A 17701-nucleotide genomic window follows, 5' to 3' on the forward strand; every position below is an offset into this window, starting at 1 on the left:
TTTAAATCAAAGACATATGATGCTATTAAGAATGTAATCATCTAGCATGGCTTCTGGTGCTGGCGCTGTAGGATGATGGTGATGCTAGCTATCAGGCAGATTTGTTATGTAATGTAATGAGATATCAGAGGGAGAGATAACAGCCCAACACACTCAGCAGGGAAGCAGAAACACAAACACTCACTCACACATGCAGTACATGATATCACACCCAGTCCCAGCCTGCTTTCTGTTATACCAGAGAGAGAGAGAGCGAGAGAGATAGAGAGAGACGGAGAGAAGAAACACCACGCCAATTGATTATGCTATATGCTGAATGACTCTCGAGTGTTGCTCACACAGAACAAACTGACTGAACTTTGAAGAGTGATAAATGAAAGAGAGAGGGGAGGAGAGAGAGGTAGAGGAAAGAAAGGAAGAAAAGAGAGAGACATGAGAGGAACGAAAATAGCAAGGTTTGGAAGAGAGGAGGAAAGATAGAAGGGAAAAGCGAAGTGGAGGGAGAGAAGCATTTTAATGTTATTCTAGCTCTCCAACCGTCCTTTGTCTGTGTGTGTTTTGCAAAAAGCCACACATTTGTTCTTGAAATGACCTCCAGGCAGGCTGACTCCAGCTCATTGATTTCATCAGACGTATAGGGATGTTGCTGCGGAGGCCGGAGTAGCAGGCTGGAGTAACACACCAGGGCCATTGTAGAGGTATTTACCCTGAGCACAAATCTAAATGAAAATCTTTGCAAACATTGGCTCTCGCTGACGGTAGACAAGCTAGGCTGGCCATTTGAGGGTATCCCTCAGGGCGGTGACATCTCTGTTGCTTTAGTCACAATAGCATACACTGCAGTCCCATTGGCACAGGCGTCATTTCAGCGTCTAGCTTTGATTTACATTTGGTTGAGTTGTCAACTACTGTGAATTCAAAAAAAAAAAAAATCTAAATGTCTCCCTTACGTTGATGACTATTTGCAAATCCAATCAGTTTTCCATGTTGATTCAATGTCATCACATTACCTCCGCTGTACCCGCACCCCATCATACCCCTGTCTGCACATTATGCCCTGAATCTATTCTACCACGCCCAGAAATCTACTGCTTTTATTCTTTGTCCCCAACGCTCTAGGCGACCAGTTTTGTTAGCCTTTAGCCGTACCCTCATCCTACTCCTCCTCTGTTCCCCGGGTGATGTGGCGGTAAACCCAGGCCCTGCGTGTCCCCAGGCACCCTCATTTGTTGACTTCTGTGATCGAAAAAGCTTTGGTTTCATGCATGTCAACATCAGAAGCCTCCTCCCTAAGTTTGTTTTACTCACTGCTTTAGCACACTCCGCCAACCCTGATGTCCTTGCCGTGTCTGAATCCTGGCTTAGGAAGGCCACCAAAAATGTCCATACCCAACTACAACTTTTTCCGTCAAGATAGAACTGCCAAAGGGCAGTTGCAATCTACTGCAGAGAGGGCCTGCAAAGTTCTATCATACTTCCCAGGTCTATACCCAAATAGTTCGAACTTCTAATTTTAAAATGTAATCTCTCCAGAACTAAGTCTCTCAATGTTGCCACCTGCTATCGACCCCCCTCTGCCCTCCAAATACACCTCCGCTGTTTTCAATCAGGATCTCAGCGATCACTGCCTCATTGCCTGTATCCGCTATGGGTCTGCGGTCAAACGACCACCCCTCATCACTGTCAAACGCTCCCTAAAACACTTCTGCAAGCAGGCCTTTCTTATCGACCTGGCCTGGGTATCCTGGAAGGATATTGACCTCATCCTGTCAGTCGAGGATGCCTGGTCATTCTTTAAAAGTAATTTCCTCACCATCTTAGATAAGCATGCCCCGTTCAAAAAATGCAGAACTAAGAACAGATATAGCCCTTGGTTCACTCCAGACCTGACTGCCCTTGACCAGCACAAAAACATCCTGTGGCGGACTGCAATAGCATCGAAAAGTCCCCGCAATATGCAACTGTTCAGGGAAATCAGGAACCAATACACGCAGTCAGTCAGGAAAGCAAAGGCTAGCTTTTTCAAGCAGAATTTTGAATCCTGTAGCTCTAACTCCAAAAGGTTTTGGGACACTGTAAAGTCCATGGAGAACAAGAGCACCTCCTCCCAGCTGCCCACTGCACTGAGGCTAGGTAACACGATCACCACCGATAAATCCATGATAATCGAAAATTTCAATAAGCATTTCTCAACGGCTGGCCATGTCTTCCTCCTGGGTACTCCAACTCCGGCCAACAGCTCCGCCCCCCCCCGCAGCTACTCGCCCAAGCCTCCCCAGCTTCTCCTTCACCCAAATCCAGATAGCAGTGGTTCTGAAAGAGCTGCAAAACCTGGACCCGTACAAATCAGCTGGGCTAGACAATCTGGACCCTCTCTTTCTAAAACTATACGCCGCCATTGTTGCAACCCCTATTACCAGCCTGTTCAACCTCTCTTTCGTATCGTCCGAGATCCCTAAAGATTGGAAAGCTGCCGCGGTCATCCCACTCTTCAAAGGGGGTGACACTCTAGACCCACACTGTTACAGACCTATTTCCATCCTGCCCTGCCTATCTAAAGTCTTCGAAAGCCAAGTTAACAAACAGATCACTGACCATTTCGAATCCCACCGTAACTTCTCCACTGTGCAATCCGGTTTCCGAGCCGGTCACGGGTGCACCTCAGCCATGCTCAAGGTTCTAAACGATATCATAACCGCCATCGATAAAAGACAGTACTGTGCAGCCGTCTTCATCGACCTGGCCAAGGCTTTCGACTCTGTCAATCATTGTATTTTTATCGGCAGACTCAATAGCCTTGGTTTTTCTAATGACTGCCTCGCCTGGTTCACCAACGACTTTGCAGACAGAGTTCAGTGTGTCAAATCGGAGGGCATGTTGTCCGGACCTCTGGCAGTCTCTATGGGGGTACCACAGGGTTCAATTCTCGGGCTGACTCTTTTCTCTGTATATATCAATGATGTTGCTCTTGCTGCGGGCGATTCCCTGATCCACCTCTACGCAGACGACACCATTCTGTATACTTCTGGCCCTTCCTTGGACACTGTGCTAACAAACCTCCAAACGAGCTTCAATGCCATACAACACTCCTTCCGTGGCCTCCAACTGCTCTTAAACGCTAGTAAAACCAAATGCATGCTTTTCACCCATTCGCTGCCCGCACCAGCCCGCCCCGACTAGCATCACCACCCTGGACGGTTCCGACCTAGAATATGTGGACAAATATAAATACCTAGGTGTCTGGTTAGACTGTAAACTCTCCTTCCAGACTCATATTAAACATCTCCAATCCAAAATCAAATCTAGAATCGATTTTCTATTTTGCAACAAAGCCTCCTTCACTCACGCCGCCAAACTTACCCTAGTAAAACTGACTATCCTACCGATCCTCGACTTCGGCGACGTCATTTACATAATAGCTTCCATTACTCTACTCAGCAAACTGGATGCAGTCTATCACAGTGCCATCCGTTTTGTTACGAAATCACCTTATACCACCCACCACTGCGACCTGTATGCTCTAGTCGGTTGGCCCTCGCTACATATTCGTCGCCAGACCCACTGCCTCCAGGTCATCTATAAGTCTATGCTAGGTAAAGCGCCGCCTTATCTCAGTTCACTGGTCACGATAACAACACCCACCCGTAGCACACGTTCCAGCAGGTATATCTCACTGATCATCCCCAAAGCCAACACCTCCTTTGGCCGCCTTTCCTTTCAGTTCTCTGCTGCCAGTGACTGTAACGAATTGCAAAAATTGCTGAAATTGGAGACTTTTATTTCCCTCATCAACTTTAAACATCAGCTACCTGAGCTGCTAACCGATCGCTGCAGCTGTACATAGTCCATCTGTAAATTGCCCAACCAATCTACCTACCTCATCCCCATACTGTTTTTATTTTATTTAATTTTCTACTCTTTTGCACAGCAGTATTTCTACTTGCACATCATCATATGCTCATTTATCACTCCAGTGTTAATCTGCTAAATTGTAATTATTCGCTCCTATGGCCTATTTATTGCTTACCTCCTCATGCCTTTTGCACACACTGTATATAGACTTTCTTTTTTCTACTGTGTCATTGACTTGTTTATTGTGTTATTGGCTTGTTTATTGTTTACTCCATGTGTAACTCTGTGTTGTTGTCTGTGTCACACTGCTTTGCTTGATCTTAGCCAGGTCGCAGTTGTAAATGAGAACTTGTTCTCAACTTGCCTACCTGGTTAAATAAAGGTGAAATAAATAACAATTAAAAAAATAAACATTGAATTTCTTTATTGAAATGATGTTGAAACCACGTTGATTCAACCAGCCAGAGGCCTCATGCCCTAAGGGGGAACAGGAGTATGTGCCCCCTCAGATTTGTCCTGTTTAAAATAGTGTTTTTTGTTGTTGTTGTTGTTGTTCTCAATGTCCCAACCTCCTAACTAGCTACCAAGAAGCCATTTCAGGGTATCAATGAAGTTAGAGTATCTAGCTTGTCTATCTTAGCTGGCATACCTGTTGAAAAGTTTGGTAGACTTTAGAAAAGCAAGTAATTACTAAATTAACTGAATAAGTCTCACATTCCTTTCAATCTTTTACCAAGATTTTAGCAGAAACAGAAGCAGAGAAGCATATTTAGTTAATTAAAAAAAATAACCACCAGGATACAGCCAGCTCAAGAGTTAATAGAATTAAGCATAATGGTTATGGCTCTAGGTTGAAAATTCTCTAACTTACGGTTGGGGGGCCTAGCCTCCCTCCAGACCACCCCCCAGCCATCCTCACATATTTTTTGTCCCCTCAGATCTCTGGGGTGCATGACGCCCCTGCAACCAGTTTTTTTCCCAGTGGGTTTGTTTGGTTCGTTGTGGTGCAGCTGTAGACTCCCTGTACTGAAGTGTTCATATGGCCAAAATCCCAAGACTAAAGAGTCAGCTAAAGCTGCCAATCGGAATGAACCCATTGACCATTGACTTGTGAAACAAAGGATACAGATTGTTAAACAATGTAACCTAAGGGGGCATTATTCTTCTAAACTGTCAATGAACAGATGTTAGCCACGAAAGGACATGGAATAATCAATACAATCCATTTAGTATTGAACAGAATGTCTCTAATGTAGTAAATATAGATATGGAAGTACATATAGGTCAAAATCTGCAACCCAAATGTATTACCTACTGTATGTAGTGCACTACTTTTGACCAGGCCACTGCATAGAGAATAAAGTGCTATTTGGGAGGCAGCCAATGGCTTACATGTAAATCCATACCCATAAGGCTCTGGTCAAAAGTAGTGCACAATAGGGAATTGGGTACCATTTGGTTACCATGCTGGATATCTGTATCTCTCTATGGCTTTCCACAGCTCAAACTGATTTCAGTGTGTTAGATATTAGACCATAGCGTTCCATTAGATCTTTAGGTCAAGGCTTCAAGTCACTTAAAGCATTTGTATGTCTGTATTAGTAATGTACCTTCCCAACTCAACACACACGTATGCACACCAACACACTAGCTGACCTGTTCTGGGTTGTATCTGGTCATAGTGAGGTCAGGGCTGTGTTGAGTTGTAACTTATTCATACCATAGGCTACATAACAAATCGCTGTGTGTGTTTGTGTGTGTGTTGCTAGGCATTTAGAGGTGGGGAATGTAGGCCTACAGAGCATTCGGAAACTATTCAGACCCCTTGACTTTTTCCACATTTTGTTATGTTACAGCCTTATTCTAAAATTGATTAAATAAAAAATATCCTCAGCAATCTACACACAATACCCCATAATCACACATTTATGCAAATTTATAAAAACAAAAACACAGAAATACCTTATTTACATAAGTATTCAGACCCTTTGCTATGAGCCTCGAAATTGAGCTCAGGTGCATCCTTTTCCCATTGACCATCCTTGAGCTGTTTCTAAAACTTGATTGGAGTCCACCTGTGGTAAATTGAATTGATTGGACATGATTTGGAAAGGCACACACTTGTCTATATAAGGTCCCACAGTTGACAGTGCATGTCAGAGCAAAAATCAAGCCATTAAGTCAAAGAATTGTCCATAGAGCTCCGAGACAGAATTGTGTCGAGGCACAGATCTGGGGAAGGTTACCAAAAAATGTCTGCAACATTGAAGGTCCCCAAGGACACAGTGGCGTCCATCATTCTTAAATGGAAGAAGTTTGGATCCACCAAGACTCTTCCTAGAGCTTCCCAAACTGAGCAATCGGGGGAGAAGGGCCTTGGTCAGGGAGGTGACCAAGAACCCGATGGTCACTCTGACAGACCTCCAGAATTCCTCTGTGGAGATGGGAGAACCTTCCAGAAGGACAACCATCTCTGCAGCATTCCACCAATCAGGCCTTGGTAGAGTGGTCAGACGGAAGCCACTCCTCAGTAAAAGGCACATGACGGCCCGCTTGGAGTTTGCCAAAACTGGTCTGATGAAACCAAGATTTAACTCTTTGGCCTGAATGCCAAGTGTCACCTTCCAACAGGACAACGACCCTAAGCACACAGCCAAGACAACGCAAGAGTGGCTTCGGGACAAGTCTCTGAATATCCTTGAGTGGCCCAGCCAGAGCCCGGACTTGAACCAGATCAAACATCTCTGGAGAGACCTGAAAATAGCTGTGCAGCAACGCTCCCCATCCAACCTGACACAGCTTGAGAGGATCTGCAGAGAAGAACGGAAGAAACTCCCAAAATACAGGTGTGCCAAGCTTGAACCGTCATACTCAAGAAGACTCGATGCTGTAATTGCCTGCAAAGGTGATTCAACAAAGGACTGAGTAAAGGGTCTGAATACTTATATAAATGTGATATTTCAGTTTAGCATTTTTGATAAATAAGCAAACATTTCGAAAAACCTGTTTTTACTTTGTCATTATCTTTTTTTGTGTAGAAAAAACGATTTATTACATTTTAGCATAAGGTTGTAGCATATTTTTTTTTTTACTGTATATTAGTATCTGTTGCTGTGTGGGAGGCAGCCTGTATGAGGAGTTGATGGTTCATCTATAATGATGGATCAAAGTTTCGCATGGCTGGACCCTCACACCTAACAATGTGTGTGCGTGCATGCGTGTGTGCGTGCATGCGTGGGTGGGTGTGCGTGCGTGCGTGTGTGTGCACACGCCTCGGTGGTAACATGGTGTACAGAACACAGCTGACTTCTATCTCCTCGTCTCTTTCATCTCTCCATTTCATCTCCCCCTTTCTACTCGTCTAGTATTGGATCTGTACCTTCTTTGCCATCCTTTCAACCTGCAGCCCTTCTTCTCTCGTAATTCATCCAACCTTCATTCTGCCTCACATTTCATCTCGTTTATACTCATATAACCTTCAATCTTTACCTCCTTTTACGTCATCTAGTAGCGTGGTGTTCAGGCCGGTGTTAGCTGTATTTTACTTGGAGTGTGTGGCATAACCTTTAGTAAGGGCTGATCAAATGCCCTGCATTCATTTCTACTTATGTGATCATATGAAGTGATCTGTACAATACCATGTCTTTATTTGATTGGCAAATGTGACATTTGAAAGAAAATATATGATATGTTCTGATGTTTCAGCTGTTGCATTTTGTTGCTCTATCTGGCTCTCCTCTCTTGGTTTGATATGTTGTAAACTCTCTGTCCTCTCCACTACTTACTGTGCCTGGTTCCTTCTGTATTTTAGGTGAAAAGCATTGGCCCGTCCGCTCCCAAAGCCACCATGGTAGGAATGGCTGTTGTGTGTGGAGTAGGTAAAGGTTGTTCCTAACCACTGATACACGGTCAGAGCTTACATCAACTTCCTAATAGTTAGGCTAGGATTGGGGCTAAAGTAATCTGATCCTATATCTGTGGTGAGGGGTGACTTTTACCCTGAGTGTTCTGTGTCTCTCCTTGACCTCTATCTGACCTTTAACCTTTGACCTCTAGCTCCTGTCACTGTGTGTGGTGGATCATGTGTGACGTCTGTTTGTGTACATTCGCTGCCGACCATCTAGATCAGTGATGTGGTAATGTCGAGTCAATTGCAAAGAGTAGAAGTTCATCTCGTCTTATTGAGATATCTCAAGCATATTGTGAAACTTTTGAAAAAGCTAATTCCTTAATGCAATTCACCAAAGGTGGATTTGCAAGGTCTATCAACCAGAGAGAAGATCTCAAGCACAACAAACCCATAGTGGCACTTTCAGTGACCCCTGACCACAAAGTGGCAATCAAAAGATGAGCTATTGCATAGAAATATATATTTTTGAAGTACTATTAGTAGGCTATAAGATGATCTTAGTAGAAATGGAAATGAGAAAATCTGTTGATGATTTGCATTGCAGTTGACCTGACAAGTAAAGTGGTTTTCTATTCCATCGTGTTGTGCCTTAATAAGCCCAAGCTGTCCCATCTTTTCCTAACCTACTGTACCATCAGGCCTGGGTCAAAACAGTGTTTTCTCTCAAATACATTAACTCACCCAGCGCACTGGATTGGTAGTGTTGGCACTTTCGGGACTATCTAATTGGTTCCACTAAACCAAGCGCAGCTTAAGTATTTGAAGGGGTAAAAATACTATTTATACCCAGGTCCTAGCTACTGTACTGTACCATATATGTATGTATGTTTGTATGTGCAATGCTCCTGGACTCTTTCAGTCCTCAACATACCAAGAGGAGGTCTTTAGAGGTACGGATAAAGGCAGCTTTGAATGATGTTACTTCTTATTACTTAAAGAAGACATCAGATAAATCTGTGCTTATCCTTGCTAGCGACACTACGACCCTTCTCCTGTCCTCACCACCAACAGTCTGAAGGACTACGAGGGAGCTGGTATGTAAAAAATAATTTACACAGAGAGAGATATTACTTTATTATACTGAACAAAAAGATAAATGCAACATGTAAAGTGTTGGTCCTTGTTTCATGAGCTGAAATAAAAGATCCCAGAAATGTTCCATACGCACAAAAAGCTTATTTCTTTCAAATTTTGTGCACAAATTTGTTTACATCCCTGTTAGTGAGCATTTCTCATTTGCCAAGATAATCTATCCACCTGACAGGTGTGGCATATCAAGAAGCTGATTAAACAGCATGATCATTACACAGGTGGACCTTGTGCTGGGGACAATAAAAGGCTACTCGAAAATGTGCAATTTTGTCACACAACACAATGCCACAGATGTCTCAGGTTTTGAGGGAGCGTGCAATTGGCATGCTGACTGCAGGAATGTCCACCAGAACAGCCACCCAGACAGCTGATGAAACCGAGGACTATTTCTGTCAAAAGCCCTTTTTGTGGGGAAAAACTCATTCTGATTAGCTGGGCCTGGCTCCCAAGTGGGTGGGCCTGGCTCCCAAGTGGGTGGGCCTATGCTGCGCCCCTGCCCAGTCATGTGAAATCCATCGATTAGGGTCTAATACATTCAATGATATGAATTGAAACTCAGTAAAATCGTACACATGTTGTGTTTATATTTTTGATCAGTATAGTTCTAACGGAACAGTTGTGGTGTGAAAATATGAGGATGAGGTATTTTTTTTCCATTTGCTGAATCCTGACATACTGTCTAGTCTTCTTGGTCCCATGTGATTTGAGGAGGCCAAGACATAGTGGTGAACATCATTATCTTCTGTGTTGTCTACAGAGACTGTGAGGTCTTTAAGGTCTCTGTAAATGTCAGCGAAACTCTGGCCTCGGAGGTCTAGAATCCAAGATAAAGAAAATAGTCTTATAATGTGACCACACAGGGTCACTCTGGTAGATGATAGTTCAGCGTCCATCATATTGCTAAATGAACGCACATTTGTCACCAATGATTGGCATTTATAGAGGCAAGTGAGCCTTAAATGCCTTTGGGTTATTGAGAAAAGATGAGACGATGACAATGGAATGCTCACTACCATTCTAAAACTGGGACTTACATTTCAGTTAATTAGCAGATGCTCTTAACCAGAGCGACTTACAGGAGCAATTAGGGTTTTTCAACGCCGATACCGATACCGATTATTGGAGGACCAAAAAGCCGATACCGATTAATCGGCCTATTTTTTTACGTTTCTTTGTAATAATGACAATTACAACAATACTGAATGAACAATTATTTTAACTTAATATAATACATCAATAAAATCAATTTAGCCTCAAATAAATAATGAAACATGTTCAATTTGGTTTAAATAATGCAAAATCAAAGTGTTGGAGAAGAAAGTAAAAGTGCAATATGTGCCATGTAAGAAAGCTAACGTTTAAGTGCCTTGCTCAGAACATGGGAACATATGAAAGCTGGTCGTTCCTTTTAACATGAGTCTTCAATATTCCCAGGTAAGAAGTTTTAGGTTGTAGTTATTATAGGAATTATAGGACTATCTATCTCTATACGATTTGTATTTCATATACCTTTGACTATTGGATGTTCTTATAGGCACTTTAGTATTGCCAGTGTAACAGTATAGCTTCCGTCCCTCTCCTCCGTCCTACCTGGGCTCGAACCAGGAACACATCGACAACAGCCACCCTCAAAGCAGCGTTACCCATGTAGAGCAAGGGGAACAACTACTCCAAGTCTCAGAGCGAGTGACATTTGAAACGCTATTAGCGCGCACCCGCTAACACCAGCCTAATCTTGGGAGTTGACAGGCTTGAAGTCATAAACTGCGCAATGCATTGCGAAGAGCTGCTGGCAAAATGCACGAAAGTGCTGTTTGAATGAATGCTTACGAGCCTGCTGGTGCCTACCACCGCTCAGTCAGACTGCTCTATCAAATCATAGACTTAATTATAATATAATAAACACACAGAAATACGAGCCTTAGGTCATTAATATGGTCGAATCCGGAAACTATCATCTCGAAAACAAAACATTTTTTTCTTTCAGTGAAACACAGAACCGGTCTTACAGAACCGGAAATACAGAACCGGTATTTTATCTAACGGGTGGCATCCCTAAGTCTAAATATTCCTGTTACATTGCACAACCTTCAATAGTATGTCATAATTACGTACAATTCTGGCAAATTAGTACGCAACGAGCCAGGCAATGAACGCAAGAGCAGTGACACAATTTCATGTTAGCAGGCAATATTAACTAAATATGCAGGTTTAAAAATATATACTTGTGTATTGATTTTAAAGAAAGGCATTGATGTTTATGGTTAGGTATATTGGTGCAACGACAGTGCTTTTTTCGCAAATGCGCTTGTTAAATCATCACCCGTTTGTTGAAGTAGGCTGTGATTCGATGGGAAATTAACCGGCACTGCATCGATTATATGCAACGCAGGACACGTTAGATAAACTAGTAATATCATCAACCATGTGTAGTTAACTAGTGATTATGTTAAGATTGATAGTTTTTTATAAGATAAGTTTAATGCTAGCTAGCAACTTACCTTGGCTTCTTGCTGCCCTTGCGTAACAGGTAGTCAGCCTGCCATGCAGGCTCCTCGTGGAGTGCAATGTAAGGCAGGGGGTTAGAGCGTTTGACTAGTAACCAGAAGGTTGCAAAAATGAATCCCCGAATCCCCCCTGAACAAGGCAGTTAACCCCCGTTCCTAGGCCGTCATTGAAAATAAGAATGTGTTCTTAATCTGACTTGCCTAGTTAAATAAAGGTGTAAATTTTTTTTTTTTAATCGGCAAATTGGTGGCCAAAAATACTGATTACTGATTGTTATGAAAACTTGAAATCGGCCCTAATTAATCGGCCATTCCGATTAATCGGTCGACCTCTAGTTAAGTGCCTTGCATATTTTTCACCTAGTCGGTTGTGGTATTCGAACCGGCAACCTTTCAGTTACTTGCCCAAAGCTCTTAAATGCTAGGCTTCCTGCCACCTGTCATTTTACCTGTTCAATTATTGCACACGCATCTCTATATGTGGATGGCTGAGCTCATGCTGGGCTGCATTCCAAACACTTAACAGACACACCCTCTTCCCTCAGCCCTTAAATTAAGTGGACACTTCTGATGACTTATCATAACGTATGATGAGTATACACTTGCTGGGCAAGTGGCGAGGGAGGAAGGAATGATTTTTAAATGGACTGCCTTGCCCGGAAATTCGTCACTCGTTCATCCTGCGATGATTGTGTTTTCAGCCACCGGTAGCTTGTGGGTGCTTTATATGCGCTACAGTCAATTATGATTGCATGTATACTTACATTAAATATATAATTATTGTTATAAACTGGGTGGTTCGAGCCCTGAATGCTGATTGGCTGACAGCCGTGGGATATCAGACCGTATTCCACGGGTATGACAAAACATTTATTTTTACTGCTTTAATTACATTTGTAACCAGTTTATAAAAGCAATAAGGTACCTTAGGGGTTTGTGGTATATGGCCAATATACCACGGCTAAGGGCTATATCCAGGTACTCCGCGTTGCGTCTTGCATAGGAACAGTCCTTAGCTGTGGTATATTGGCTATATACCACACCCCCTCGGGCCTTATTGCTTAAATATACGCCTACTGTATGATAGCTTGCAAATTAATTAGCTAAATAACTTTAGCCTGCCTAGCAGGCTAAAGAACTTCTGAAGAAGGAAAATGTTTTATTTCTACAATTTCCAAAGCTAACCAAACAAAAGCATCATTACTTTTACGAGACGTGTTTGTGCATTAGTAGCACCATTTCTAACTTATTTACATTTGTTTTTTACTTACACTTGTATGTTGACTCCATATTGACGTTGAGGTTTTAAGTTTTGGCAGACTTTTCTTAGCGGATGTACAATCATTGCGAATTGAATTATGCGGTGTTTCAGGCCCCGAAGTGAACATAATTGTACACTCGCAAACTCCATTAAAAACGAGGGCTGAGGGGTTTACGTTGCAAACTTCCCTTGCTTGGCTAATCATTTGGACCGACGACAAATATGGCCGCGGAGATTCCCCTAAGGGAATGAGGGTATGTGGACGAGGGTGTATCTTTTATGAGTTTGATGGATGTTTCTCTCACACCCTTCCTTGACCTTGAAAAACTGTTCTGTGGGCACGCACATTTGCTTCACACATCTGCCAAGCAATGGTGGCCAGGAGTATTGAAGCTTGTTGAGGCGTGAGGTCAGCGTATAAACACCCAGATTCGCACGTCAATGTCCCAAGGGTTGATGCGAGGAGAGATCTTTTGCGATTACAAAGACTTTGGCACTACGGGAGGGTGTGAGAGAAACATCCGCACAAGCTCAGCCATCCACATAAAGAGACGCACATGCAATTATTGAACTGGGAACATTTTCACGCTGGGAGAAATTTTACAACATAACGTCACAATCAGAACACAATCAGAACGATTGGGAACTATTTCATGCTGGGAAGATTTTTACATGACACCGCCCACTTCTTACTGTTATTCTGACATGTCTTACTGGCATTCTAGAACAGGCTAATATTACTGGCCTTTCTATATCATATAGGCTACTGTATATGACTACCACTTATAAACAACATATGTTTGCCCCACTGACTTAATTATCCCATCAGCTGGCATAGTCTTCTGCCAGTTAATCTAGGTCAGGTTCTAAATGATTAGCCTATAGTCTATAAAAGTCTGGCTGTACTTAAGTCTAACACCCAGAGACTTAAGCACACTGAGTCTAAAATTAGTTCCATACGTCTAAATTTGGAGGCAGCAGTATTAGATATAACTTCCTAACCATTATCGCTAGTGCCACAATTGGGTCAGAAATAAGCTGTTTCCACTGTTGGGATGAGCGGAAGGCAGACCGTAAAAGATGTTCCGTCCATTGGTAAAATAAAGTCTCCCCGCCCGCCGTACTGAGTCAAGCTGGCAGTTAACATTTAGCGATTAAATGTTAACACTCTTTGTCAGTTGTTAAATGCCAAGTCCACAGTGGCTCTCAGCCCCATGGCGCGGCGAGGTGGAAAAGAGAGGGAGGAGAGGGGTTGAGAAGGGCAGGGTAGATGTGTTGGCAGTGTTTCGATGTCAACAAAGCCAATAGGATAGAGAGACCCCTTGTCTGACACCCTCTCGCACAGGCGCATGTACATACACACATGTTTATTCAAATACTGAAATATAAATGGAAGGATGCATCTGTGAAAATGTCATTGCACATTATTTAGAACGAAAAGATCAGGCAGGGGTTGAGCAATTACACCAAATGTCATCCTATAATTTTCATTCATATTAAGGGAAATTGTATAATCAGACAGTCAGGCAATTATGATACCCTTATGATAACCAAAATCATCCCAAAACTAAAATCCATACGTGAAAGGATTCAAATTGCCTGAGAATGTGGAAGTTATTGCATGACTGTGTTTCCGAACAGTCTCTTGTATTGGGAGGAAAGGAGAACAGTTTGCGTACGCCAACTCTGCTGCACCCCGAGGGGCCCTGGAGGGGATGTTAGGGAACCCATCTCTGGGTTGGGTGGGAGGAGGGAGAGGGGATAGGGGATAGATACACAGCTGCTCACCCTCTGCTCACTGATGACCTTGTTTGTTTTCTGTTTTTCTCTTTTCAAAGGGATCACTGATTACTGAGGGTTGGAGTGTTCTCATTACTGAGGGTTGGAGTGTTCTCATTACTGAAAGTTGGAGTGTCCTCATTACTGAGGGTTGGAGTGTTCTCATTACTGAAAGTTGGAGTGTTCTCATTACTGAGAGTTGGAGTGTCCTCATTACTGAGGGTTGGAGTGTTCTCATTACTGAGAGTTGGAGTGTCCTCATTACTGAGGGTTGGAGTGTTCTCATTACTGAAAGTTGGAGTGTCCTCATTACTGAGGGTTGGTGTGTTCTCACAGAATGTCATTAACAATAATGGGAAGTTTAGAAGGATTCTTAAGTCCTGAGCTTTAACAAGGTGCTCAGATTGCCGCATCCAGTTTGAAGGAGAGTCATGCTAAGATATTTATTGGTGGGCTATACATTACTAGGTGTTTATGCACCAATTGTGCCATATTAGTGCGGTTAGCATTAGTGTTAAGGTTAGCTTACCACTTATCTCCACTGACATTACCCACCGTTTTATCACCACCACATTCCTGGATGTCATGATTTGTGTTATGTCAGGATAGTGAGTCAGTGTTCATCTGGATGTTAATATGCAGGCTCACATGTGCTGTATCAGGTGTGAAAATACTGGTTAATATTAATATGATGCAATATGTGTCTACAGGAAGAGAGATGATGTCAAATACCTCACGGAACCACACAAGCCGGCATAAATCTGGGTTTATCATCTTGTTTTGTTTGGAATTCTGAAAACATGACTGCCAGTCATGACTGGCAACAGACAAAGTGCACAGCTGCGTCATCAAGATGCAGACAGACAAAATACCCATTTTAGCAATTTAGATTGGAGACCTGGTTAACCTCTCAATCAGGAATAATCAATATACAGTGTAATTATATATTCAGTCCCTGTGCTTATCTCCTTCTCTCCTTATCACATTCAGCTGCCAGAACCAATAACTGATACAGCTAATAGGCAGGCGTCTTTAAAATTACTCAAATCCAACAATATTTTGCCCATCCCTCCTTTAAAGGGGCCAATGCAGCCATTTTTATCTCAATATCAAAACATTTCTGGGTAACAATGAAGTATCTTACTGTGATTGTTTTCAATTGGTAAAATTGTAAAAAAAAATCTAATGGTAGAAAAATTAAAATAAATGCTTCTTAGCAAGAGCAATTTCTCAAGCAAGGGTTTTGCAAGGACTGTCTGGGAGTGGAGAGAGGAAAACTGGAAACTGGCTGTTACTGACAGAGAGGTTTGGAACTCTCTTTCTTATTGGTCTATTAATGTCACCAGGCAGGCCAAAACTCCCACTAAAACAGACTGAAATTTCAGGCGGTCTTTTCAAACAGCTCTTACACTAAAAGGGCATTATCAACATGTTCACAATTTCACAATATTATTCCAACCTCACAGTTTGGAAATATATATATATAAAACACAGGAAAGTCATGTTTTTGACTACACTGGGCCTTTTACCTAACCCCAAGCCAGCTACAAAAAATTGCTTGGTTACATTTCATTTACATTTTGGTAGTTGTTGGAACATTCTCCAACTGGTTTGACATTGGGAATGTTCTCAAATAAAAAACAACGTTCTTCTGTGGTAATTTCAGTATTTCAGCAAAAATGTTTCCTACAGGTTTCCTCATGGTTCTATTTAAAGTTGTTCTAAAATTGTTCCTGAGAATGGTAAAACTTTCCATAAAAAACAACTTTATTAATCAATCAATCAATCAAATGTATTTATAAAGCCCTTTTTACATAAGCCGATGTCACATAGTGCTGTACAGAAACCCAACATAAAACCCCAAACAGCAAGCAATGCAGACGTAGAAGCACGGTGGCTAGGAAAAACTCCCCCTCTAGGAAGAAACTTAGAGAGGAACCAGGCTCTGAGGGGTGGCCAGTCCTCTTCTGAATGTGCCGGATAGAGATTATAACAGTACATGGCCAAGATGTACAAACGTTCATAGATGATCAGCAGGGTCAGATAATAATAATCACAGTGGTTGTAAAGGGTGCAACAGGTCAGCACCTCAGGAGTAAATGTCAGTTGGCTTTTCATAGCCAATCATTCAGAGTTAGAAACAGCAGGTCCGGTAGAGAGAGTCCAAAACAGCAGGTCCGGGACAAGGTAGCACGACCGGTGAACAGGTCAGGGTTCCATAGCCGCAGGCAGAACAGTTGAAACTGGAGCAGTAGCACGACCAGGTGGACTGGGACAGCAAGGAGTCATCAGGCCAGGTAGTCCTGAGGCATGGTCCTAGGGCTCAGGTCCTCTGAGAGAAAGAGAGAGAGAATGAGAAAAAGAGAGAATTAGAGGCAGCATACTTAACTTCACACAGGACACCGGATAAGACAGGAAAAATACTCCAGATATAATAGACTGAACCTAGGCCCCCAACACATAAGCTATTGCAGCATAAATACTGGGGTCAGGAGACACTGTGGCCCTGTCCGATGATACCCTGGAACGGGGGCAAACAGGCAGGATATAACCCCACCCACTTTGTGAAAGCACAGCCCCCACACCACTAGAGGGATATCTTCAACCACCAACTTACTACACGGAGACAAGGCTGAGTATAGCCCACGAAGATCTCCCCCACGGCACAAACCCGGATCACATCAGTGACTCAACCCACTCAAGTGACGCACCCCTCCTAGGGACGGCATGGAAGAGCACCAGTAAGCTAGTGACTCAGCCACTGTAATAGGGTTAGAGGCAGAGAAACCCAGTGGAGAGAGGGGAACCGGCCAGGCAGAAACAGCAAGGGTGGTTCGTTGCTCCAGTGCCTTTCCGTTCACCTTCACACCCCTGGCCCAGACTACACTCAATCATAGGACCTACTGAAGAGTCTTCAATAAAGACTTAAAGGTTGAGACCGAGTCTGCGTCTCTCACATGGATAAGCAGACCATTCCATTAAAATGTTGTTCTATAGGAGAAAGCCAGTTGTTTGCTTCGAAATTCTAGGGACAGTAAGGAGGCCTGCGTCTTGTGATGTAGGTATGTACGGCAGGACCAAATCGGAAAGATAAGTAGGAGCAAGCCCAAGTAATGCTTTGTAGGTTAGCAGTAAAACCTTGAAATCAGCCCTAGCCTTAACAGGAAGCCAGTGTAGAGAGGCTAGCACTGGAGTAATACGATCACATTTTTTGGTTCTAGTCAAGATTCTAGCAACCATGTTTAGCACTAACTGAAGTTTATTTAGTGCTTTATCTGAAAAGCCGGAAAGTAGAGCATT

General features: G+C 42.9%; 1 protein-coding gene across 4 annotated transcripts in view; it reads left to right on the plus strand.

Annotated features, from left to right (window-relative positions):
- Nucleotides 1-17701, plus strand: part of shisa6b (shisa family member 6b) — a 69554-nt gene that overhangs the window by 37931 nt on the left and 13922 nt on the right. For 2 of the 4 annotated variants that reach the window (XM_014179520.3, XM_014179522.3), the window contains exon 5: nucleotides 7664-7702. The exons of the other annotated variants lie outside the window; for them this stretch is intronic. In XM_014179520.3, the coding sequence (XP_014034995.1) occupies nucleotides 7664-7702 (39 nt within the window). The remainder of the gene's footprint in view (nucleotides 1-7663; nucleotides 7703-17701) is intronic. 4 annotated transcript variants of the gene reach the window in all.

This window comes from Salmo salar, chromosome 28, assembly GCF_965601325.2.
Source record: "Salmo salar chromosome 28, fSalSal1, whole genome shotgun sequence".
Classification (NCBI taxonomy): domain Eukaryota; kingdom Metazoa; phylum Chordata; class Actinopteri; order Salmoniformes; family Salmonidae; genus Salmo; species Salmo salar.